This window comes from Ooceraea biroi, chromosome 8 (genome assembly GCF_003672135.1).
Source record: "Ooceraea biroi isolate clonal line C1 chromosome 8, Obir_v5.4, whole genome shotgun sequence".
Lineage (NCBI taxonomy): Eukaryota > Metazoa > Arthropoda > Insecta > Hymenoptera > Formicidae > Ooceraea > Ooceraea biroi.
This window is the reverse complement of record NC_039513.1, coordinates 5,774,778-5,802,598: the sequence shown is the minus strand read 5'-3', so window position 1 is coordinate 5,802,598 and position 27,821 is coordinate 5,774,778. Positions and strand designations below refer to the sequence as shown.

The 27,821-nt window shown below is 38.4% G+C and overlaps 2 protein-coding genes across 2 annotated transcripts in view; one reads left to right on the top strand and one right to left on the bottom strand.

Annotated features, from left to right (window-relative positions):
• LOC105279816 (cAMP-specific 3',5'-cyclic phosphodiesterase, isoforms N/G) overlaps nucleotides 1-27,821 on the top strand; it is a 248,773-nt gene that overhangs the window by 29,777 nt on the left and 191,175 nt on the right. The window lies entirely within an intron of this gene.
• LOC105279794 (tetra-peptide repeat homeobox protein 1) lies at nucleotides 8,001-12,543 on the bottom strand. Its single transcript, XM_011339819.3, has 2 exons — nucleotides 9,787-12,543; nucleotides 8,001-9,525 (listed from the first exon to the last, which is right to left on the bottom strand). Exons 1-2 carry the CDS (start codon nucleotides 9,835-9,837, stop codon nucleotides 8,416-8,418), a joined length of 1,161 nt encoding a protein of 386 aa, XP_011338121.1. The 5' UTR covers nucleotides 9,838-12,543; the 3' UTR covers nucleotides 8,001-8,415.

Sequence of the window (27,821 nt, the reverse complement as noted above, 5' to 3'; positions counted from 1 at the left end):
ATTTTTACATTGTAAATTTCACGTCAACAATACATGTGCATCCAAAGACTTTTCAGGGCTATTGACTCGATTGACGGCGCTGTGTAACTCGAATACGGAGCAATGTTAGAAGTTTTCAATACGTCGACGGTGAACTCGAATCGCAGATCGCGAACAATCGCCAACTTCTGCGTCTGCTTGTGCGTCTATATCCGCTGACGCATGTTATTGTTAAAGTCGTTTTAAGTGAACGTTGTATGTATTGTTTACTCTCATCGGATAGTACAGCACCGATATATGATGCATTCACGGCATGACAGTAACTTTAATTAAGTCACGTCATGTTATACGTTTACAACATAACTAGAGGGATTAATGTCAGCGTCGCGTTTATTTTCACACACGTACACACGTACAGAGATATCTGCATATCGAGAAAAATCGATATGTCCATTCTATTTTGACATTTATTCTCGCGTTTTAATGTCAGTTTTGAATTACGTTTCCGGAACATCGTAAGTTTCTTAATTAATCTCTTTAATGTCGAAATAATTAACTTCAATGTCTGAGCAGTTAACTTTCTTTGGCAAGGGAACATAAAGGAAGCTTCAGGTTATCGTCTTTCATGGTACTATCTTTAACGTATGTGAGGTATGCTTAATAAAAATTAATTTCCCAGAAAAATATGATAAATACACACGCATAATATACACACATATATATTCTTTTATCAAGTTCCAAATACAAATTCCAAAGGAAAAAAAAAAACATTCTGCGCTACAATGTCTCCAAAACGTTTGGCACTTTGTATGCCCCATTTGCGCGGCGATATCACGGCGCTGTGTTGGATGCCTTAATGGGTTCTTTATCTTCCCTGTGCGCGTTCGGTCGCGGCATATTACCCGCTTGCATCCACGGGCCTGTATTCACGAGGGCGGAAGCGTTTGTAGCAAGTGGCGCCGGTAAACTCGATCGCAGAAAATAATAATCTTGTCGACAACGTGCGTAACTGTGTGCGTTACGGGGCTACGCACATATACGGTGCCGCACACCTATGCAAGACACCGTCGCTGGTGGACTCATCGATATTGACGAAGTTACGTTCAGTCTCCCACGCGATAGTATGGCTGCCTGTCGCTCGAGGAAAATAGTCTTTCAGAGTTCATCACCCGTAGGTGATCGAAACCGGCCGCCGGATACACGGGGTGGTTAGCTCAAGTCCGTGAAAAAAAGCTGCAGCGTGTACGGTGCTTAACTCGCGGCGAGCATGGCAGCGATCAGGCACGGTGCTACGATGGTTTTATCTGAACGCGAGCACTTTATGAAATATAAGAGAAAATGGAAAAGTCGTTGCCTGCTTGTTGCTCCTTTACTGTTTCCACGATCTCGTGAACAGTAACTCTTCTCTATTTTCCATGAAAGCGCTCGTAGCGAGTTGTAGACTTCGCTCTTTCAACCGTTAACGTGAGCACGATGTAACAATTTTCAAGTTACATGCACGATCTCCTAACTCGCGCGCGAAACTTTCTTGATATTTTCAACGAAATGTCGAACTTTCCCTTTACAGTCTACTGTCTACACAGATACAGGAATAGTGTATGGTGCCTGTGACTGGCACCATAGCTTTATACCCATATATGCACGCTGTTATAAGCGAGGATGGAAGCATACTGCCTCCTTGTCTTGATAAACGCATATACTACATTAGCCGTCGTTGCTCCCTATGATACGTCATGCGATAAATTCATATCAGCCTGGCACGTTAGCTAGACATTTAGGTAATCTGTTGTATCGATGTAGCCTATGGTTATATTTGATCGTTGTTATCTGCCAGTCAATCGACACACTTCGCGTAAGACATTGGACTATTCACCATTCCACTATTCATGTTGTAATAGACACGAAGCGAGTCGAGCGGAGGCTTTAATTCGTGTAACGTAATCTGCAAAACGCGCTGCAGCTAATAGAGGGAAGCGCGCAAATAATCATGCGGGTAATCAGTTCATTATTTGTTAATGGATGTTGAAAAATTTATTTAGCGAGTTCTGACTTAATGACTTAATAGTTTAATGGACTGCTGAGAAATCTCATATTCCGGTTTCTGTAATTCACACAGAGTAATGCAGAGCAAAATATTATTTCGCGCGTACATAAAGAATATCAAGCAAAGAGAGAGAGAGAAGACATAATTTCGATGTTAATGTTTATGAAATAGTAATTTCACTTCGTCGTTTAATAAATTGCGCCTATACATATATAGACATTATATGTATATAGTATTTCGATCATCCATTGATTATTTGCAGTTAGAATTAAGTAGAAAAATCAATATCCATATTTCTTCGAGTATCTCAATTTATTCCTCGAGCAAATAAGAATGCTATTATTGGTGCACGAGTGCAAAGTGCTTTTCTCGCGTCTTGCTCAATTATTTTATCGGACGACATAATACCTTTTCTTCTCTCTTTTTCTCGCGAATTGCAAATTGTCCGTAAAGAATTCCGCGACTGGGATTTTTATTGGAAAGGAGAGATTTTTTCACGAAAAAATTATGAGAACCACTCGTTGTGACCGTTGGCCTTGTCGGATCACGGTGTTGGCAATTGTCACAGCTATCTCCAATAAGCAAAGTGTAAATTATTATGAGCCGTGCCGTGTCTGCGGTCGCTGCACCCGGCAACACCATTGCCCCGTGGATTCCCTGATAATGCTAGACACTGACACGGTTCCTCGATGACGCCTTTGTAGTCGCGAAAATCCGGTAATTTAAGTGGCGCTCGAAGAGTTGCTCTGTCGTCGGTTCGTTTGCAGTTTCCACGGCGGAACAAAGGAACGTAGGCTGCAATAAACTTGCTTGTAATTTCGCGGACATGTTCCGTGGCAAGTCGGAGTGTCGAGTTTCGCGTGTAGCGTGCATTGCGAGCGCAGAAGTGGATTTATGCGCGTTGAGAAGTGAAAAGAGTCTCAAGGTTGCGAACAACGAAGTAACGGCACCCAACGGATTCCCTGCGTGTATTAAAGCAAATACGCTTGTGCAAAATTAAAAATGAAACACGTAATCTCGCGTATTTTTTAAAAGCATACCATCAACAACGTGACTCTTCAAGAGCACGGCACGGCTTTCGCGCTTTCATCCCCGGCTCCTTACGCATTTCCTCTCCGTGAAGAAAATCGCGGATATTCAATTCAATCAATTCACTATCGATCCAACAGGTTGAAAGGTTTGTTATTGTCCGCAAAGACTCGGCTGATGGTTGTTTGTTCAAGGTGATAGGATGGTCGTGACAGATCAAGACTATCTAGGCTCCTGAATAAATTTACAATTAGATACGAGAGGGTGCGGCGCGAGTGACGGGATTACAATGATGAATAGATCGTGATAATGACTTGTACGATCTTAGAAAGTCTTGTAAATCTTTGCGAAATTATAACAAAACGAGTAAGTGCGACGTTTACTCACGCCATTTATGGATGATGAAGATTAATATGTGGTTTGCAGAACGATCGCCTAATTAAGACACCATTTACCCCTTGAAGAGGTAATTACGAGGCAATTTTCGTAGCCGGTTTGTAACGTCCGAACTTAGTTACTCGTTCTACCATGGAATCAGCTATGAATTATTGGCTTTTAATTTTCACATTATGTACGCAAATCAGGCATCTCCGACACCTTCGGAAAGCATGCTTTAATACGCGCGCATTTCTGCGCGCATAATAAATGTAATTACGTACATGTAATATAATTAACCACGCGAGAAACGTTAACGAAACTTGAAATAGTTATGGGATAACATTCGTGATAATTTTGATAAATTCTGGATATTGCTTACAACGAAATTTGTAATGCGAAAATTTTTAATAGAGATCTATCGCATTTGAATCCGTTTTTGAGGATATTATGTTTAAGTTCATCTTGATTTGTTATAAATGTAATGATCAATAAAAATTGATTCTTCCTTTATATTTTTATAGTTTTGTCTGGAATTATTACATATAAGTACTTTTTTCATTTCTTTATTTGAAAAAATTAATATTGTATCGTGATATTTTTTGCAAAATTGTTGATTCTCGAATTATGCAGTATATAGAAATACTGTATCGAGCTTCGAATATGTGTTACTTTCTGTTCGGAATCTCATTCGCCGCGAGCGAATTTCTCGTGAAATTGAAGAAATCTTTCTCGATACGACTCAAGACGACGAGTGGGTGATTTCGATGGCTGGCTAATTTGAAAGTTCTGTCAATAAGTGCATCGAGTCCACGTGGCAAGTTGAAAGTATTTTGCGAAGCTACGCGAAGCATTCTGGAATCCTTGGTAAGCACGAGGGGTCGGAAGGAATTTCGGGAATTCTTATTGCATCGGAGAGATACGCGCTGGTATTTGTACACCTGCTAAAGAGAGTGTAACAGAGAATGCGATTTGTGTGCTCCAATTTCAAGTAACCTACTGAAAGTTGATACGCACGCAACGCACTATGTTAATCGTACGCAGCTTCATGCTACTTTTGATACTTTCGTTCATACCTATTTCTGTAACGTTGATTTCTTGATACTTATTTACGTAGAGTAGCCAAGGGTAAACTTTAACAGCACTTACAGTGAGGAGGGCTATCCTAATAATCATTGAATTGTGTTTGCATGGCTATCGAGGACATATTAGATGTTCAAGATGGCTAATAGTAATAATGGACAGTTTCTGATCAATAGAGCCAACCGATATGTACCTATAATCGATGACTACGTCCATGAGCCATGAGTTTGCCATGGTTTCATTCCCATATCAACTATTTAACCGGGACGAGATCGCGAATCATTACGCAATTAATTATCTGCAATTAATTAATTATCTGAGGAAATACGTATGTTTTTAGTTGTCTAATTGATGTGACTGTAATGGAATATTCTGTAATATCTTGGAGAGTCGAAAGGAGCGTTATAAGATGCGAAATAATATCTTGGGTTTAGTCCTAAACAAATAGTATGAGAGATATAACATGATATATCCATTTTAGATCTATGCCAAAGTGCATCAGTAAATGTTCCACGGGGACATCTAAGATCTCAAGGTTATATTACGCTTTCACGATATTACATCGACTATTTTGTATATATGTATATTAACCTACTTTCCTCGTAGCTTTAAGTGTATTATAAGTGATCACGATATGATCGCACAGAAATACGAATAAAATAAGTGATGTTTGCACGAAGAAAGCGTATAATAGCGTAAGAACATATATATTTGTTTGAATATACGGCAAATGTAACAATATATGTAATTGAAAAAATATATTTTAACTTACGGTTTATAAACGGTTTACACAAGATAATTTTAATATATATTTTGTCCTATTTTGGAAAAAAAAAGTTTAATTCATTTTGAATGCAACGAAATGAATCAGAATAATCATGTGATAGAGTTTATATATAGTTTATGTGTACCAATTAATTATTTTGTCCCAGGTTATTAATATCATTTTATCCTGACTAGTATGCAGTATTATGTTTGAATAAATAAAGCTTAACTTCTATGTAAAGTCATTTCACGGGAGCTGGGCAAGCGTTGTTATACAGAAATCGAATGTGCATTAATGTCCGTGCAACCAAAATTATGCGGCTTTGATCCTTTAAACTAAATAGCACAGTTTACTATAGACTTTAAAGTGTATCACGAGGTAAATTTATTAATAAAATCTCGACAAAGTAATTCGCTTCTGGCACATATACTTCTCAAACGCAATCCGGAATACTAGTAAATCAAAAATATATGTTGCAAATAAAACATATTTACACTCCTTGAAAGATAATTTTTCTGCAAAAAGAAGAATATTTATTCAAAATGCTTTCTTGATACTAAAGCAAACAAAAACAACGGTGATAAAAACATGTTGTATGGGAATATTTTCTTTTATGTATAGAATTGCAACAAAAAAATTGAAATATGTAAATGTTTTTTTTATCCACTTCATGTGCGTCAATTCGGCGATTGTTGACAGGGGTTGAATATTTTCTTTTTCAACGACTCATTTCAATGGGAAAACCATGTTACGCTGTACGCAACTAGATATGAAAACCTACCATTTATCCGGTTCGAATTTTGCTAAATGGATCGCGCGAACTAACATGCACAAACAAGGTATAAATCATGCTGTAAAGCAATGAACATTTTTCGTTTATACTACGCCTCTAAACTCGCTTCTAAAAGCTTCTTCATATTTCTTCATTCTGTCCCAAGATTCGACCATTTCAATTTTATGAGTACAAACTGCAAAACTTTTATATTAAGTAAATTATCATACGACATTAGGCCATAAGCCGATAACAAAACTGTAATTTTCTTCGTTTTTAACATAAAGTCGAGTATATCTCGATTTACTTCTGTGTGCACTTTAATCATGGAAAAGGATTTCTTATTCTGTACAACCAATAAAAAGGAAGATAAATTAAAATTCATTAATTCCATCAATAAAAGATATGGCTCCAGGATCTCCGGTAACTGTCATCTTCGTAACAGTGTAATTTTTAACTCGACACAAATACTTTTATATAATGTAATGTCGTTTGGAGTAACGATTACTATTTATGAAATGCTATAAATAATAATATCGATTTCTTGTTGTTTCAGGTGAGTCTGGAATTATTCAACTACATGTCGATAAATGCTGATCATCGCATCGTAAGTCGATATTTATAGCATAAATTTTGCGTATGTGCAACATTTTGTCGCTGATAATAGCGGCTTCTGTTCTCCTTATCAACAATATTTAGCCGGTATAGTAGATATCTGACACGTAAATGTTACCAACAGTTACTTCCCTTATGAATGATACTGGCTGTGGTCGATACGTAAACGTTAGATGTTGAGTGAAATTTCTTCTACCGATAACAAGTCATAAAAAGGAAACTGGCGATGATAAGTTACTGTCTGAATAAAATTTCGTCTAAGACAAATTATATATTGATAAAACAATTATATTGATAACACTAACTTCATAAAATACGATACTATACTTACTAAGTAAGTATAGAGATTAAACATGAATTAAAAATTAGATACAGAGCTAAAGATTTTTGAGATTACCTTATTTTTTACGTACATTTTTTTTATTTAAGTATCGTGTTTTATGAAGTTAGTATTATCAATATAATTGTTTTATCAATATATAATTTGTAAGTTACTATATCCTGCGATATCAAAGATAAAGCAGGAATTATTGAAATATGATAATTTGTCCAATTTTATTGTTTATAATAAATGAATATCTCTATTTTATCAATAATACTTTCTAGTTTTCTGTTTTGCTATTTGCTATGCTTTTACATATGTAATGTCATATGTATTATTTTATTACTATTTTAACGATTTTATTGGTCCATTATTTTTATTAATTTTTATATGAATTTAGCTTTGTAAATTATATCAAAGTTGTGGATTTAATTTTCTGTTACTACTATTTCGTATTGCTTTTGATACATATCTTTGATAAATATCTTTTTGGACAAAGAATCAACTTCTTTATCATCTTGTTCCTAAATTGAGAAAAATCGATTCGAGCAAAGCTTTGCCTACAAAGCTGTGATTTGTGTCCCACTGTCCCGACATCATGACGCAAGACGCTTTGTGACGTCATTTCACTCACCTTGCAAGCTATACTGCAATAGCCATTTGTATCGATTTCATTGTACATGCCGTGTATTTGCAAAACACCTTCCATTTTAGTTAAGAACGAGCGTGTGGGAAGTATCATCACATATATCATCTAGATTTTTTATTTTATTTCATTTTGCCGACGAAAGTTTTTAATTTAAGTGTTGTCCAATAAATTAACGCAGTAATTTCATGTTTAAGAGACAAGGAGACTGATTTATAGAGGAAATTTATTTTGGAAAATTTAGTAAACATTATTTTGATAAATAGAAGATATCTGACTACATATTTTTACTGCTATTCTGAGATCATTTGACAGCGTATCCTTTTTTTTCTGTTCTTTTTTTACAAATAATTTTCAAAGTACTCTGTCTTTTTTTTTATTCTATTTTTATTCTTTGCGATAAAATATACATAAGGGACATGTCTAATTTATAAGACTAGAAAATATATATACCGATGAAATATTGTTAAGATTTAAAAGAAGGTATAATACACATTAGTGAAGGGATATTAAAAATAAATCTGTATCATTTTTAACATGGAGATCTAAAATACTAGAGAATATTTGAGATTTGCAAATTTCTCGAAAAATCGCCGCATACTCGCACAATCGCAATTATTAATATTACGTAAATATTAAATAACGACTCTGTCGAGATGTACGATAGAAAAATATAAATTTATTTGGCAACGTACATAAAACTGGCATTTTGTACGTTCAATCCGTAAACTACATTTCGGTAGCACGTAGAAAAACGGAAGTCCATTCAAACTGCTCGGTGCATTTACCACTTCTTCAACGGTGTTGAGTACGTGTATCCACCATTGAGAGTGCCCTGTGACGCCAGCACAGAAGATCCCAAAGTCGATCCAATACCGATGTGCTCCACGCCACCGTTGATGCCGATGTCGGAGATGCCACTGCTGATGATGCCGCTAGAAATAGCGCCACTGTCCAATCCAGTGTTAAATCCAGTGCTCAAAGGCGCTGCCGAGATTCCAGATGCCAGACTGCTGGATCCCAGATCGACGTATTCGTGTCCAGCAGAGATCCCAGACGTAATGCCGGACGAGATGCCGACAGATGGAGCGATGGCGACGGATGGCACGGAGATTGGCACGTGCCTGGTGACGGACACGGGGACGGCCACTGGTTGGGGTACCGGGACCGGGACGGGTTGTGGCACACGGACCTCAACGGGGTGCGGGACCGGGACCGGATAGGGGCGGTCGACTCTTACGGGCACGTGACGAGTGACCGGAACCGGGACCGGTTGTGGTACTGGGACTGGGTAGGGGCGGTCTACCTTGACGGGTACGGGATGCGGAACAGGTACGTGCTTGGTCACTTCGACAGGGACGGGTTGGGGCACTGGAACTGGCACTTGGACCTCGCGATGAACGGTGACACCGGTGATGCGTTCGATCTTGGCGTGCGACGACGGAATCGATGGAATTGATGGGATTGATGGAATTGACGGAATCGACGGGATTGATGGAATCGACGGGATTGATGGAACCGACGGAATCGATGGGATTGATGGAACCGGCAAACCGTAGCCGTGGGCTAGTTGGCCAGTGTTGCCACCAACTGCAAACGCTGCAGCCTTAGAGATCGTAGGAGCGGCGTATCCAACAGCGCCGGAGTCTACTAAGGCATTTCCAGAGTAACCACCGTATCCAAGTCCAGAAGAGTAGGCGGAGGACAGGCTGTTACCAAGCGCGATTCCCGATCCGTATACTTTCGTGCCAAGTGTGTTGGAGTATCCTAATCCGCCTGAAAGACCATAACCCGAAAGACCGCCATAATCCGAGATACCCGCCAAGCCTCGTTTGTCGTGTTTCTTCGGATTTTCTTTCGGGGCTGCCAATACGGCGGTCGCCAATAATATTATCTGCAATTTCAAAGAAAATCATTATTTAATACAATTTTGAAAATATCGTCAAAAATTACAGTAGAGTTGCGATCTTATCTATAGAAATAATCTTATAATGCAATTTTATTATTAAAAATATATCTCTTCAATAACTTAGGTATGTTTAGGCAATGTGACTGTATGAATGTAGTAAAAATATTTTGAAAGAAAAGATATGGAAATTATTAAGCTTCTTTACGCTTGTGTCTATATCTGCGTAAGAGACGTATCGACACTTACCGCGAAGCTCCTCATTGTGTCTCGTGGTAGTTTCGGATCGGAGTGTGCCATCAGCCTGGCCGATCGGGTGTTTTTATAGGGAATGTCCAGTTCGCAATGTGTGTGCGATACTTTCACTGAGACGATGAAGAACACGCCCCGCTTCGCGTTCCGCGCACCTCCCGATTATTTTTCTGCAGCCGGCCGGTTGGTCCATCTGAACCTCCGATCTCTGACGTAACAGCAAAAGTCATCGCAGACCTGATCCCGAAACGAGTCCGATTCCGCATTATTACAGCTGTTACGCGCGTAATTGTCTACACGAATGTGTCAGTGTAACGTTACCCGTTTTGTTTTCCTCGTTCTTTTTGCAAAGGGCCAACTTTTACCAGCTGGCGTGCAACATCACGGCCGGCAAATAGACAAGATCATCGATCGATGCGATAATGTAACCGATAAATCCACAGCGGAAGGAACTTTAATGAAATTTTTTGTGGATAGACATTATATAACTGTATACTCAATATCAAAGATTTTTCGTTTTTTTCTCTTTCGAGATATTTTATGTCATGAAGCAACGTTGCCCTAATTGCAAACTACTGAACATACTTCAATACTCGTCATTCCGGTTTTAAAAAGTTCAAGATATAACACAAGCTTTTCTTTATTAGCTATTTTTATTTTTTATTAACTTTTTCGATTTTTCTTGGCGCAACTGTTCTTAAAACTGTTCTAATAAAAAAAGTAATGTTTATTGAAAGTGCGATTAAACAGTATATTTCATACAATACTGAAATTTTTGATAAAATTGGAAACTTTAGAAGTCGACGTTGTTTTACATATATTTAGCAATTTGCTGCTCCGCGACGGTGTTTAATTTACATAACTTCGAGGTCCTACCCGCTTCTTTGGAAACGTGTATCTGTTGAAAACTACCTTTTATACTTTTCTGCATATTTTGCTGACTCGTGACAAATCCAGAATTTTATCCATTTTAATCATTCACGATTTGACGGAATATAAATTACTCAATTCTTGTGAACCGGAACTCAAAGGTAGTTAGTGCTATTTCTAAAATATTCATTACATTCTACAAGTATTAATTATCTTTTATTACCGACGATGAAAACATCATTAACAAAAATTGAATTATCTGACATTGAATTACATTTATAAAAAGTAACACAAGAAGTCTTTGCTAATATCATTTTTTATAATTTATAAAGCAAATTTGTTCTCTCTTTTCGTTTTGACAACTAAATATTTGCAATGTGTAATTATTTACTGACAGACAGAGATTGACACGATGTAATTAATATTTTAGAAATTAGTTACAAAGTAATTAATGTCTTTAAAAGTTCAGAACGTGATGTATTTCTCATCTTGCACAATCCGGTGTAAAATATTTTTGTTCCATAACGCGACATAAATCTCCGTAGCTTGGAATAACTCGCAGCGGAGTTTCGTAACGGTGGGTAGATTTTCATCTTCAGAATTGTCCTGACGAAGATGTACATTCTGAAGCGTTGTGCCAATTTTCGCAAAGTGCTTTGTATTCATAGTGCGCACTTTCGCGAAAAGTACGTTTCATTTAAATTGTACCACGGATATCGCATACATGCAAATTGCATCGTAACATGAATATTCTGCAGCTCGCCATATGGCACGAGACACAAAGCGAAAGATTTGACGTCGGCCAGGTTTTTCCTATTTGTTATTTGTGCAGAAATCCATAAGATATAAAACAATTAAGACGAGGTTCGAAGAGAACCGCCCAATGAAATTATGCCATTTTTTGCGCGGCGGCGCGCCGTCTACAGAAGATAAAACATAAATGCCAACTTAGGAATCGGTTACGGACGTCGTGGAAATAAAACATTAATATAGATTTATCCCAATTCGCCACGATAACGAGGTGTCAATTAACAGTCATTAATATACAAACAAGCTAATAGAGATGTTTGCAATATTAACGGATCAATTGCTGCTTTTCATTATTACTTTGTGCAGTAATGGATAGCGCGTTTATTAATCCTTTATCAAAGCGCATTACTACGTACAGATTCTGCAATTTTCAATAAAACATTGCGTACCGCGAGGAACTGCGATTTCTGCGGACTATGAAATATCATCCCACGATGTTAGTACTTTCGTATACTTCCCTCTTCTTCGCGCGACGATAAAGTTTCTACGTAGCCTACTTTGGATGCTGCAAACCGCAAGATGGGAGACGAACAGAGCAGGAACGTGTTACTGCCGGAAAAATACGAGAACGATAAAAGAGAGAAGGGTGGCCGATTCTCATGCTGTTTCTGCTCTCCAACCACCTATAGGAATTTCCCATGGGAATCCTGGCGAAGTTTATGATACCGACCGATCGCCGATGAATCGATTTTGCTACTAGCCCTTTAACGACGGCCATTGACCCCGATGTTACCTCGGCAACCCAATTTACGTTAAGCTTATTACTTAAAAGTTCAAACAATATATACCTATTTACTTTTAATTAAAAGGCTTGATTTATTCTGCAGAGTTTCTCCTTCTCATTAAATATATAATAATATATAATATATTACTTTGAGCAACATTTGTCTCGGTTCATTAACTGTACTTGCATTTTATTGGTTTCATTAACGAGATACGCTGAATTTAGATCAATTAAAAGCGACATCAGGTTATATAACTATAAGGAATAATAAGGAAGTTTTTAATCATTTTAATAATGAGAGGTATATAATTTCTAAGTCGAAAGAATAAATAGCTGATTAAATATTTATTTGCAAATCATTATTAATATTATAGAAGAGTTAAATATCAATATATGGGGGTATATAATAGCGTATTACGTAATAATATATTAATACATATCCTGAATCGTTAATTTAGAATACACATAGGAAACAATAACAATTATATATGTATAAAGAATCTTAATTTTTCTAAAAAAACCCTAATTGTTATTAACACTCATGATGATTGGTCTTATTTATTAAACTGATTTTATCTTGCGTCAATGATCAGTTTAATTGAATTCTGTTTTATTCGCATTTTTCATATTCGTAACTACGAATTGTGTAATTGAAACATTAATAATTTTACTGTGCATTTGTATGTGATTAATAATTTGAATGACGAACATATCATTATCCTTTTTAAAATAAGTGTTACTTATATCTAGTGAATAAAAATATATAATTTGTTGCGACGTTTTTGTCCGCCATATGTTAATGCGCTCAAACGTTGTGAACTGTCTCTCGTATATTTATAGCATATTCGACAAAAGAGTTGCAAGATATTTCGCTCTTCGCTGTAATTATGTAATTCAACGCTAATTAGTTTCCAATCGAATGAAAGCTGCATATGTTTGCTCATTTCTCGGATAAATGGATCAGTGAAATATAATAGACATAATGTCGATTGGCATTGTAAGACCGAAAGGGGTTAAATCATCCCTTTAGTTCGCGCCAGCCAAAATGGAATCGCGAGTCAACAATAGATGCACATAGTAGTTGGAATTCTCATGAATATGAAAATTTCTTGCCGTTGGCCATTTTGATTAATAATCGTGATAGGACAATTTCGGCATTAGGATTATGCGTAAGCTGCGAAATTCGGGCGGGAATAGCGATAGACAGTATTCGCTCCAACGCGACCTCATATCGGAAGTGTTCGACAAATAATCCGTTTACGATCGATCGCGGAAAAGGGAGGCTAAATATCACGGAAAACCCATAGTCGTAATTTTCTACAATGTTTTCGATCTCGCACATACGGATTCAAACGGCGTACAATTCGGTCAGGGTGTATTCTATAAATTCGCAAAGCACACGAACGTTGTGATAACACCAATAGCAATAGCGCATGTGTAATGGAATGGCACACAGAACGACTTGGAATTATGGTCCATTTCATTGAACTTTGTATACACTTGTATATATAATAATATACTTGTAAATAAGTAACTTTCCTTTTAGCCTCTGAGTGATCATCAGCGAGAAAGATATTATCATTATTTGTGTCTCACATTGTAGCGTCATCGAGATTGTTTACACGGCATAAATATTTATTTGGTAGTGCCAACTTTTCGCTCGAATTTATTTTTCATGTTGCGCATTTGTAACGAATTGCTCGCCGCGCTCGATTGTCATAAACTTTGTGGTTTACGATGAAGAGAAATTTTGTGAAGAAAAGGGAATCGGCAAATGCTTCCTCGGGGAAATGGAAACGAAGGAGTGCCGCCTCTCGCAGAAAAGATCGATGATTCCACAGTTTATCATTGCGTATAACTCCGCGCGTACCCAAAAGCAAGGTAGACGCGTTACCTAACGAGTGCAACGACTGAGCCGGTTTGTCTCTTGTACGTTCGCCTCTTTATTGCGTTTTTTTCAGAGAAGCGCAATGAGTCATTTGGAAATTGCGAGTACTGGCAATTCTTATCGCGCTTTTGATTGCACTCGGAGTTCATGATACAGGAAATTACAAAAAGAAATTGTTACGAAACCAGCAAGACTTTATTTATCTTTACTGTTCAGGCAGCGATTTTCAAAAAGATATTGCAGTTAAAAATAAAGCAGCAAAGTTTCATTCTTTACGACACTTTTAAACAAAAAAACATGAATAATATTGCATGAAAAATATTGTTTATTATATTATTTCATAATGAACGAGACGATGCAAGCTTTGCTTTATACATGTTACGAGCGGGAAAAAATATCTTATAATATATCATATTATATTTCTAGAAATGAAAAAACTCAAAGAAAAGACTTGTTCCTGCATTTTATTTGCAAATAAATTCTGAAACGGCCTGGCTTTTAGATCGGCACAAATATTCTGTACTTGGGACATGTATGGCAACGTACTATGTCATATGGAAAAACGGAATTGTACGATCAAATGCAGTGCAGAACGTCTTTTTGATATGACGAATATTTTCTGATTCATACGAATACTGACTGGAAATGCGACTGCGACGCAGTAAATACGCAACGTGGATACAGTCAGAATTTCAGAAGCCCGATATTGCGGATTCTCTTCATTAGTACTGAGAAGTAGGATATTCACAAATCTAGCAATGTTGTAACTTTTAGCAGGCCTGAATCCTCTGTAGTGCAAACATCGAAAGCTAGACGTAAAAAGTTATGAAACGAGAGAGTTGCAAGATTTATTTTGGCAAGAGAGAATCTCAAAATATTTTGAGCTATTGCAGCTGGGAGGAATCGCGACTGTAATTAATATCACGTGCCCTAAATATCCCGACTACATCATGAGGACAGGCTAACAGTTGGTACATTACGTAATAATGAAATAGTGTGCAGACATAATTTATTTATTAATTATTTGAACGCTCCAAGATCGAAAATGATTCTCATGTAAATGACAGTGGTCTGGTCCTGTTTCGCATTAACATACGTTGCGTAACGCGGCCGATTTCGCTATCTGCTACATAAGAATCGATTGAAGATGTGCGCCTTTCACGAAAATTCGGCAGTTTTATGCCGAGAAATGCTGCTTATGCGACGATCGAACACGTGTCGACACAGTGTGATCTTACACTTTCGCCGAACTCGACCGAACGCATGTACTCGACCCGTGGCCGGGCTATCGTCCAAAACTCGCTCGCCCATATTTCGTGGACGTAATCAGTAGAGTTACTTAACATATCCTCTCTCTCTCTCTCTCTCTTCCTTATCTCGCTATCGAGTCGAAAACGATTCCCATGGAACGTCACGGTGCTTCTTTCGCACGCGTTCTGGCTTTTTTTTTCTTTCCTTACGTCACATATAATTCATGTCGATGTTGGGTATTTATCGATTCCACAGCCAAATTTCTCTTATAATATATTTATTCAGCATGCTTTATATTAATTGCTTTTTCTCTTACTCAGTTTCCATTGCTCAAAATCTTTTTATCTATTTGGGGATTTATCCGATTTTAGCGATTTTAGGACTTCACCGTTGGGACGTCATCGTATTTCGTTACGGGTAACTGTCGGTGTATATCCAATGTAACATCGACTTTTTTTGCAGTATTGCAGTTTAATCTCGTTATTTCGGACAGAGATCATCGGTTATACCAGATGTGTCACAACGGAAAAAGATCCAAGCATTTAAAGTTTGCCATGGGCTCACGTTGTCGAAGATACGCGCGGAGATAGATGGAATCGGCATCCGTGATATTCGTGATAAAAAAACTGTTCACTGTACTAAAGGCGCGTCTCCAGTTTCCGTGCAAAAGCTACCTCCATATTCATGGTGTAAAAATAGTGAGAGATGTAGTGGTAACGAATAAAAAATACATTACGAATGCAGATGCGGGATTGGAGGTATGAATATTTATACAGAATGCAAATCACGAGATATATCAGGGATTAACGCGATATCGATGTTTCGCAAATGATTTGATAAAAGAATCATGTTGCAATGTAGGAATCAAGGGCACAGAAATAGAGTGCCTGAAATACGCGAGGCTGATACTAACTAAAGTTTAGTTACTAAACTATCGTTAATTTCACATCTCGTCGATTAGCGTTGCCATCTCGTTTGTCAAATTGTCACTGGCACATTGGGCTGACGTCTGCTCGTTCAGCTTCCTTCGACAACTTCGGTTGATACGTTTTCCGGTCTCGCGGAATTATGAGCCACGTGAACACCCAAGTGCTTCGTGTCGTATCTGTCAGTGACGATTACACGTTCGCGAGACGACAGGGTCCACCGATATGCGGAACAGCTTGTTGTAGCTAATCTTCTGGTGACGATGTCTCACGATACAAAGACCGGCCATGTGATTCGCCACGGACATACTGAAATCTCTGTTGTCCCGTCTGTATTGTTCTTCGACACAAGGCGGGACGAACTGATCGAACCGGATGACCGACGAGAATCGGTCCGACTGGTATCAAGTTCTACTGCAACCACTTGCGCATCCGAAACGGATGGTTAGTTTGGCAAAGTTCTAATCTTGAGCATTTACTGGTCTGCGTCTGTAAAAACCACGCGTTAACATTAGTTTTGTATTGATAGATGCAAGAATAGATCAATCTTATCATTTTTTAATACTTGAGCTGAATTTGGGAAAATTATATTTAGGTTAATTAGGTTAATTAGTTATGTGTTAAATTAGTTTATTTGAATATATAAATAAAAATGGATTAATCACTCTTAAATTAAACTCTGATTGAAACTAAGAGAAAGAAAAAAAAATTTTATATTATATGAATATTAGATATTATATCATAGATCTATAAAAATCTATGAGAGTTTTCAATAGAACATATATTATCTTTGCTTTAAATGTTTATTCATTTACTCATCGTTCCTTTTTTCTTAAAAATTTTACTCGTTTAACAATTATGCCTGCAACGATAAAAATTTTTTTTAATTCGCGTATCTTCGATAATAGTTTTAAATTATAAGTTTTTTTTGCTAAAATTCGCAATAATTTTTCGACATTTTTCTTCGTTTTATATAGAAGGAGATTACGAAACGTCAAGCGAAGGTATGATCGCTTCGAAACACAGTGGTACCGAAATTCGCGGAGTGCGACCGAAAGAATCGCTTTGCGGTTATTTCAGGGAGAAATGCACTTCCTTAAGCAAACTCGCCGTGCTCGATAAAAGCGAACCTTCGATAAAGGAAGAAGTTATTTTCGATACGCTGCGTGAACTCATGGAAAACAGGTTAACTCAGAAAACCACATACATTCGTGGTAGTCTTATTCTGGTGCCCGAAAGTTTGGCAAAGTCAAAATCCCTGCCGATTCTGAAGACGGAAGTCTCGAGCGTTTCCACAAACTTCGGAGCAACGAACACCGTGCTAATATCCAAGTCATCGTTTGCACGTAAGAAGAAAATGTCCATGATCTTCGAGAGGATGGCTCCGCTGATCTCGTCTTATCCTTTAGCTATCTCCGTAACGTCCGACTCAACGATCAATTTTTACGATCGACAATACGAAGCGAGAAGACTCGAGTCACGAACGATGCTGCCTGTGCTTTGCGTACGTCTCTGAGTGACTGTCAATAAATTACGCAGCGTGAATTCTCTTAGCAATCGAGATTTTCAGACAAACAAGTAGTCACATAAAAATCATATTCAACTGATTGCAAATTCTTTAATTTTTTTGTTGTCTAAATTTTGTGGTAAACATAACGTTGTCTTTCCATTAGAGTACTGAGTCTATTAGGATATGTAGATAAAGAGAGATTGAAGAGAAAAGGGAGACGAATCGATCGTCCTTCCCACGATCACAATAAGCTTCGTTCTCCGTAGGATACAACGCCCACGGCGGTGATTAATGGCGAGAGGTCAGAGGAACTCGTGGCGGAAGTGACACTTCGCGAAACGAGAAGTAACTATCATACGATGGATTGGGATTCTCGTCGAGGCGCAATTCCGACATTCGTCAATGACGAGGGTGCTGCCAATTTGACAAACGACGGCGACCTCGTTGACGTCGCTAGAAATCCATGCTCTTCCATCAAGTCTGCCTACTTCGCGCCGAATCCTTCCGATCCTTCCATTTTGCCGGACGATTCTACGACAACGACGAGTTCCTACAAATCGAAAAGACATCAACGCGTATCCTCCGGCATGGAAACGCTGCTGAAAATAGATTACGAGCTGAGCCCGCTTCAGTATCAGTACAGCCAGATCATCGGCAAGGCTCGAGCGTTGAGTCTGAGCAGCGCGGACTTCGACCTTGACGTCTGCTGTCATCTGGACCAGTCAGACGTGTTCGGTCAATCCGTTCTGTCGCCGAACCTGTCCAATTATTTTTTAGACCAGGCGTTCTCGCGAGAAGCCGCGTCGAGCATTTGCAACAAAGAAAATCGACCCGGTCTCGTCGATAAGGCCTCGCCGCTTGCATCTTTCTCCGTGGTCGGTAAACCCGCTCCAAGAGAAGGCTCTCGTACCAACTGTTTGTACGAGAATGACTCGAGCCGTCGGCAAGAGGCGTTGGATTTTGCGAGTCACGATCCCTCTCGTGCACTTGAGAACTTCAATGATCTCGGATCTCCCAGTCCAGTTGGACATAGCGCCTTTTACCTCCCGACAACCAATATCCATGCATCTCGGGGAGAGACTGTTCTACGTGAACGCTCCTGTAACGAATGCGTTTCCGATAACAGCTTTCGGCTCCACTGCAAATCTAACTCAGCGATAGAAAGGGATGCTTCTGCACGGCAGGGTTGGTCTGTTCACCGACGAACCAATGCGAGCCCTTCGAGAGTGCTTCGTAGAATGGAGTACGACTCGCATCATCGATATCTCGAGAAGACCGTGGAGTACCCGCGAGTATCCGGCAATAATTTCGAGATACGAAAACAGAGAGCCTCAATGTCTGAAAACGGGTTGGACCGTTCGCGTCAGTGGAATTCTTCTCACTTGACCTGTCGCTCCTCGAATTACACCTCGAAATCTACTATCGTGAAAGTGATTGATAACACCTGGCGCAACCACGACAATGAACAAGCAACGAATAAACGGTCGAACGAACGTTTCGGAATTCCCTCGAGCGATCAAAATTCGACGGCCATGCAAAAGATGTCTACCACGTGCGGTGGCAATCACAAAAGCGCTCCGAGTGAAGCCGAATGCGTCACCAAAGACGATCGAATCTCCTCTCCATTTAGATTGCAGCCGATCGAGCGTGGCGTAGGTCCCGATCGGCAAATATCGCACACAATTTCCGCTTCAGTCTGCGCGCCGCAGATCCGCGTCGTCAGCGTGAATACGGAATTTCGTGCCACCGTTGAGAAACGTTACACCAACAGAGCCGTCAGTCCTATTCAAAATTCTCACTCGAGGGACGAGGTGTCCACTTCGATGACCATGACGACGATGACGAGATCTCTGAGTAACGTGATACTAGCCGGCAGTATGTCCAACGTTTTTATTCAGGAAGTGCGCGCAAATTCGTCGACGGAGGTACTGCGAGCCGAGTCATCCCCCGAAATGTCTCTCATCGACGCCAATAAAAGGGACGACATTGTAACAAGCAAGCGCAGCTTTACCGTACAAAAGATCGATTCTCAGCTGGAAAGCTCATCTCCGAGATCCTCCGAGTCTGAGGAAGACGAGGCAGATTCCACGATGGCAGGATGCAGGCGGGTGCAACATCTTCGTCTACCGGAAGCGAAAGAAAGGATCACGATCGTTCCTATCGTTCTGACTGACGGTATACCGGATCCGCCAAAAACCGCGGACATAAATTTCGCAATTCCGAGATACGTTGACAAAGTGGCACCGAAACTGAGCTATCAGATCATACCGTTCAACATGAGAAAATCCCAAAAGATGCGATCGCCATCCGATAGTGACGATGAAACGCCTCAACATAGAATTGCGAGACCCGCATGTTTGTCCAGAGAGTTGACGAAAGAAAAATCTGCCAGCAGAACACCTGTTTGTAGCATCAATCACGACGATCTATATATGGGAAAGGATTATGCTCCTTCGACAAATAGCGTCATGAAAAATTCATGGCAATCAATCCGAGGAACGGCTTCGAACGCAAGGAAAGTGCAAGAACATCGCCAATTAATAGAACGACCTAAACAGAGAATCGTCAGAGCAATACCCGGTATGAGAAGTTCGCCGGAAGACTTCCTCTGTGACACGTGACTCAACGTGTGGCGCATGAGTGCGCTTAAACGTGCATTTCGAGAACGCGGCACTTTAGCGAAGAAGCGATAAAGCTCATCTTCAGAATTTCTCGAAGCCGTTCAAGCGAAGTAAGTTCTCGCAAGAGCCAACTCCTTTTGAGAGAAACGACGGAAAGTTTAAATTTGACTCGAGCAACGTACTGTTCACGAGGCGTGATTCGGTGTGAATGGCGTGTGTATGTGTGTGTGTGTGTGTGTGTGTGTGTGTGTGTGTGGCGCGCGCGCGCGCGCGCGCGTGCATATGGATATTAGTATTTTATGTGATCGCCGTGTGAGAATGTACGCGAATCGACATCGTAATATCGAAGAGGAAATGTGACATGGGAAATTCCGCAGCGGGTGCATTGTTTCTCTGGATTTTACACCGTTGCGTTGGCGAACGACGTTAGAGACTGAAATCTCTGTCACGAGGATCAGAAAACTAAAAAGACCACCGCGTGGTCGTACGGAGAAATGCGGACAGATTACGGAATTCCAGAATGCATCGTCGAAGAAAGGCTCATAAGGGCTTACTACAAATACAAGGGAGTCGCACAATTCCTTGTATTTCAAGAGTAGACGAGAGCTCGTCGAGGGCAGGATCGACGAAAGATGAGATAAAGTCCATTGGAGGATTTTCCGCTTGCAGCCTGAATGCATGCTTTTCGCATGCATATTGAGCGATCTACTTAGCCTTCGCGTGCATGCTTTAAAGTTTAGTGGCGTACTGTAAATACCGGCGTTACAAATTCGAGCAGCGAACGATTAGCACATACACACGTAGGAATAAATGTATACAGCCTTTTAACATTTACGACATATATATTTGATAAATTTATTACAAAATATAGAATTGTAAAAGAAAGCAATGATATAGTAGAATTTCCTTTGAAAAAGTTTCTTCGTTGCTCATGATTTAACGAATATTCTTCGATTACTTGCGCGCAACTTTGGTACAGTATTGCCGTACTAATCTTACATAAATACATACTTCATTCTCACGCCTTTATGCATGGTTTGGCGCTAAAATGAATCTGGTTATCTCCGCGGTGTCAGTGACGCGCGACTAAGTGTGTGATAAGTGATGACAGAACATCAAGAACGGAATCGCTGCGGTGTGCAATTTGTGCCTTGGAAACCGGTATTTTGCGTGCGTGATTCTCCTTAAGCATATTTCATAATGTCTCTCGTGCCATTATTGATCGTTTGCGTTGAAGATTACGACGAACAAGATCAACGAATGATCGAGTAATCGCCAATCAACGAACCATCTCTCTGCGGCCGTTATCACTGCATTGCGCAACGTACTTTTACCTTTTTACTTGGATTTCATAATTGATAGAAAGTTGCAAACTGATTAAGATCCATCTCGGCATATTTAAGGAGGAATGTTCTCAGGAAAAGCGACGACAGCCGCGAATAATTAATGAAAATACGATCTGTATAAAGTTGCTCTCGCAAATTGGCTTGCAAATACTTCTTTTACTTCTCCGCTTCCGTTCTCTTGCGTGTCCTTTTTTCTCCCGCGTTTCCGTGTTCGTTGCCGCCGTCTATTTGTCGCGCTCAACGTGAAGCCGCAATGGTTTCCCGTTTCATATTTTCTCTTCTCTGACACTGAAGGAGTCTCTTTTTGTATTACTCGTGCATTTCACCGACGAGCGATACGCGACTGCTGTTTACCTCACATTTCGTCACGATAAAAACTGCTCGTCCCAAGAGCTGCGACTTTTTATCAGGTTGCACAGCAGGGGTTATCAATAATTGTATATTTGATCCACTTTTGTGGCTACAGCTTTATCACGTATTTATGATTTTGTTATATGCGAAAGCATTTCCAAATGTTAGCCTGTCATTTTGTATAATTGTACGTCTCCATTTTCGTTATTGGAATACTATATTGGCAATGTCTTTTTTACTATACATTTTGCCAAATTGTCGATATCAAACTCGACCTGCCGATATTAACATCGTTACTCTCTTCGTCGTATTTTATTTCCTTTCAATCTTTACAGTCGCTTTCTCCACGACATACCGAATGACGACAAATATGATATAACGTTAGAGGAGAATAGTCTCTTGTCTCGGCGATGTAATTTATAGTATTCTACCGTTTGCACGTTGTCACTTAAAATCACAAAGCAAGTGTTATTTTGACAGATCACTGAATCTAGGCGTTGTGATATCTAGCTGGCACACTTGGTGCACGCACGTTTTTACGATAATTTACGACAATAACGTGCGGTTGGCAATTTTCCAAGCAACTTGCTCTGCGCGTGGTTACATGGGATGCTAAGAGGTCACTCTCTGCCAATGTCTTACCATCTGTTACCCCTTGCATTAACCCAACTGTGTGAATTCAACTTTTCCTGGTCGATCTTACGATAGCTGATTAAATTCAATTGCAGCTGAACTAATTTCGTCTTTTTTTAACAACTATAAGTAAAGAAATTTATAAAAGATAATTTATAAATTTTTTTAAAATTAATTTTTAAATGTGTCTGAAAGATTTCATACTTGTTTTATATTTAATATTTTATTTAATATTTAACGAGTTGGCCGTCATATTTCCGCTTCATATTTGTCATTTATGTTTTCTCTTCATGAACAGTAAAGACCGAGATCTAACTTTTCCTAGTTTGGTAAATTTACGATTATCAGATATCGTTGAATATTTGACACCGATATTCACGTCAAAAGATTCGTACGCTTTGCTAACTAAAACGTCGTCTTGTCAAAGTGGTATAAAATGTTCTTTAGAAACTCTCATTTTCGCATGGCTTGAAAGAAACTTAGACATGTTTTGATATCGTCGGACGCATTGATATGCACCGCGCTGAATAAACATGAAATTTTTATAAAATTCAAGTTTTACAATGATGTAACGATAAGTCAAACAGTTTTTTAAATGAACTTGTAATTTACGTATTTTATCCTTACAAATTTAAATGTTAAATCCTTAAATTATATTGTTATAAATGATTGAAGAAAAAAATTCTTGAAGTTGAAATATAAGTTATCGTCTTCTATAAGTTATAGTATTAACGAATAGTTAATCGAATAATTTTCATTTTTATATACATCTGACATATTTTATATATATCCGACTTTAGTGAGATTTTGCATTGAAAAAATTTCTACCGTCTGTTAAAATTGATGATTAAATTAAGAGAAAATGGTTAGTTATCGCTATATTAGTTTCTTTCAGACGAACCAATAATTTGTTCGTTACTACGACAAAGTTTGAAAGTTTCGGTAGGACCGAAGTGGTTGGAGATTATGTGAAAAGCGAGACCGATTGCTCACCATACGCAAACTGAAAAAGTTTTCTGCGAATCTGCCGGCAAAACTTTTCCATCGGCGCTATTCAATCATAAAGACTTTGCAATTGCCTATGCATTTTCTAGGTATTTACGAGACAAGTAACTTCAAATTTCTTCCTACGTAGTGCGCAAGATTTATAATTTATTCTTATTATTGTAATATTTTTTAAGGCTTAGTTATTAACAATATTAATTATCGAGCAAATATTATAATTACACAAAACTGTTAGAACAATTTTATATGTAACATAAATCTCTAATTTTTATCTGTTTAAAAATTTTATTTAATTTTTAGAAAGCTAATAGAGTAGTAATGTAATTAATACATGCGAAAGTGTTTTATTTATTTAAATGGGATGCACAGGTTTTGTTACAGTTCATCTCATGAAAAAAAGAATAGGATGAAATATCTCTCTTCACATTGCGCTCTCGAGTCTCGTTTCTGTCATTTTTCGCAATTTTGATGTGACTCGAATTATATACCAGAAATATACGAATGTCGTAGAAAGCAGGATTGTTTCGTTATGCTTTCTGATGTATTGTCATGAAAATAAATGTTACAACGCTGAAATCTTTTGACAGCCTTAGAACACGACATGTCGATATTGCAATATTCTCGAGGTTTTGAGCAAGGAGCTGGACATGTCGCTGACACAAATGGCGAAATACGAGACATTAGGATCAATAAGAACAACGCGATATCTTCTTGGCGTATTATCCAATGATATTCGATTACCGTCAAAGATTGTACTGCACACGTAGGGCATATTTTGGAAACGCGTGATGATGTATTGCTGCATCTGACAGTAACTGCGGAAAATTTGGCCGACGTCTATTCTCGTCCCTAATAATATTTCAGGGTTAAATATCTCCTCGAAATAGGCGCGTGTAATGCGAACATGTATGCGGACTTCGTCATTAGTTTATAACGCTTGTTTACTTCGGACGTTATATTTGCAGAATTCCAATATGGCAAGGCTAATGCGTCGCCAGGGACAGCTAGATTATTTCAAATCGGTCAAAGTGTTTTCGCCACGTGCGTCGTCGATTTTAGCTTCGAAATCTTCGTGCAACTCGTTCCCGAAGATCTTAGAATATTTCCCAGTTCGTGACCATAGTCAAAGTGACTCGAGCTTAGTTTCGCAAAGTGCTGTTCGTAATTCCGTTGACGGATGTCAGCCATTCCTCGTATTTTGAGCTTCTAAGTTTTCTCTTTAGCTTGCCATTGATCGAGTATGGAGGATAAAGTTCCATCCGCAACGCTACACTGGCTAATAGACGCAAGACGAAGCTTTCAAGTACGAAGAGGAACGTTTAATTACAGACAAATCCTCTCCATTCTATCGACCAGCTCGTTGAAATGAGCATATGGCTATAGTCTTCATTAACTGAAATCCTCGAGCCGATTATGTGGAATTTCTCATTTCCATCAAACGTACCAAAATCGGCAAATTAGTGGTTTTATTTTCGCGTCAGATATTTAGTTAATGCGAGAATATAGAATGGTTTGTATGGGAAGACTTTTTCAAAAAAGAAAGATCAGATTTTTGCTTGTTTACTTCATGTTAATAATAATTTTAGCATGTTTTGCTTTGTTTGAGAGAATATCGGTTTTCTTAATTATATAATACAACAGTGCTAGTGACGCATGCATAAGTGCAACGTCTGAACGTCGTGAACGATGTGCGCTCTAATGAAAGGTCGGAGCAATTAATCCTGCTTGACGCTATAACTTATGAAACTTGTAGAATAATTAAAGTCGTTACGTAATATTTGCGGACTCTCAATTTCGGCGGAACTTTATGGCACGAGATAGGGAATTTGAATTACGGTACCGTGAGTAAAGCTACAACGCATATTCCGGAAACGTTCGTTACAATGTAAACGTAGGCTTCTCGCTTTTCTCGCTCCCGTTTAATTATTAGGCGTGACGTCGGCGCTGGAAAGAATAATCCTCGGCAATTAACTCAATTAATGTTAGTTTGGGGTTTCAGTCAAGCGTCTCTATTTAAAAGTCCGATCGACCTTTCTCACAGCTTCTCTTTTTCACAAGGAATCGCCGACAAGGAGTCTTTGTTACGAATTCAAAGCTCTCGTCGATCTCGTTAAAATAACATCTCCCAAAGCGCCTTGCGCGAAAGAAGTTTAAGCAGTAGGGAAAATAAATCACTTAATTTCAAAGTCGTGCAATGAAAACAGAATTACCATCAAGATGTAAGATTAAGCGTTTATTTTCAATAAGCATTAAAATTGAAGTTTCCTTGGATCAAACCGGGACTCGTCAATCGCGATCAATACTTCAAGAAAATGATACGTGTAAGTGGTATCTTGGTGAAAAATTGCGTCACGAGATATTGCGAACCATCAGTAAAGTTGACGAAGAAAAAAGAAAAGAAACACATACGCGTCTTTTGTCAGTGTCGTGCGATTGATTAATTGCACCATGCAAATATTAGCTCGGCCGAATGATGTTTTATTCGATAACGCTGGATTCATCACGATAAATCATTATCGCGCTTTATTCGCTGCGAAGTAAGCGTTCGATTCGCATGTGCGATCATCATTACTAATCTATAGCGTAAACGTATTAATATGTCCGTGCGATATTTATTCCGATCCGTGCAACAAATCAGGAGTGTCGATTTTTCTGTATTATCGATGTACACCGAAAGTTTAAAGTGCGTAAATGTCGTAAAATCTAATGCACTGATGAACGATGATCGCGAATATAAGTTAACATTTTATTTGTCTCTTATACTGGAATGTCAGATTTTTAAACGTATAGTTTCTTAATGACTTTTTATTATGTATTATTAAATTTGATATCCCGAGTATTTTAGTTTCATTATTAGCATTATTAATCAGTAAATGACATTTTTATGGTTGTGATATTTTTTCTTTTGATGAAAAATTGCAAGTAACAGATATTTTTAAATTATTATATTTTAATACTGATTCTTAAACAGTTGATGTTGTAAGAATAACGCGCGTTTATGCGTAAATTAAAGAAGTAAGAAATATAATTTTACTACGCATGAGACTTTTTAGTATTTGACACAATGAGAGATTTTTAGGATTATGTTCTCAGTGATATAAATATAAGACTTTCAAGAGAAGAATTACTTTTTCAACTTAAAGGATTTATTCACGTAAAGCCAGACATAAATAAGAAAATCTGTTTAGAGAAGAAACAGACATATATGTATTGTTAAAATTTATAAAAATCATTGAGAAAATGTAACCTCGTAACGAAAACGTTCAAATCTGACAATAAGCAATTGAATTCGCGGATTTAGAAATTTCATAAATTGAAACCATTGATACACATTAAATTACGTTAGCGGATTCAATTTTGCCGAGGAATCCTTATCAAAAAGAGCTTCTGTGATATATTACTTTGATATGATTTTCAGAAGCTATATAACTGCTCGTTACAGAGCATCCACGTTTCCAAAATTTCTCAAACACATTGTGAATTATTCTATCCCTTTTAACGATGAGGAATAATATCAAATTTAAATTTTTTTAAATTACTTTTTTTCTCTTTTGCCTCGAAATATATCAGTCGAATATCTCAAAAAACGTGGAAAAGCAGAGAAAGTAATTTTCCCCGACATTTATAATAAATATAAATCGAAAAAGCGAGATAATAATTGTAAATTACTAGCGAGGAGCTTGCGTATAGATATTCCCTCTCGCATCTCCAACTAATTCGATATGACTATCGAACAAACATCTCGATTTGTAACATTATTGTAACATCTCAAATATATTATATCTTAATGGTGTACGAAATAAAAGTAATAACTAATGCAAAATTCGTAATTATTTCATGCTGGGTGAAGCATCTTGAGCATTGTGCGTTCATCGGTTCGTTCGCCGATCGCATAAGCGTAAACGCACCTTAACACTTGCCAGATGTTATAACCGTAACCGCGCTCGGTGCGTACGCGTGCACGCGTGACATCATATGACAAATTATTCCGTCTCCGCATCGGTGTCGTAACTCGGCTCCGGGATTATTACCGGACAGACACTATATGCGTTGTAACTGCGCGCGAGGTGAAGCCGCAGATAACAAAATATAATAGT

Bases quoted from the DNA above. Each gene is read 5' to 3' on its own strand.
- LOC105279794 (XM_011339819.3), bottom strand. From the start codon at position 9,837: ATGGCACACTCCGATCCGAAACTACCACGAGACACAATGAGGAGCTTC. The intron at 9,526-9,786 runs GTAAGTGTCGAT...TTGAAATTGCAG, and splicing joins ACACAATGAGGAGCTTCGCG to ATAATATTATTGGCGACCGC.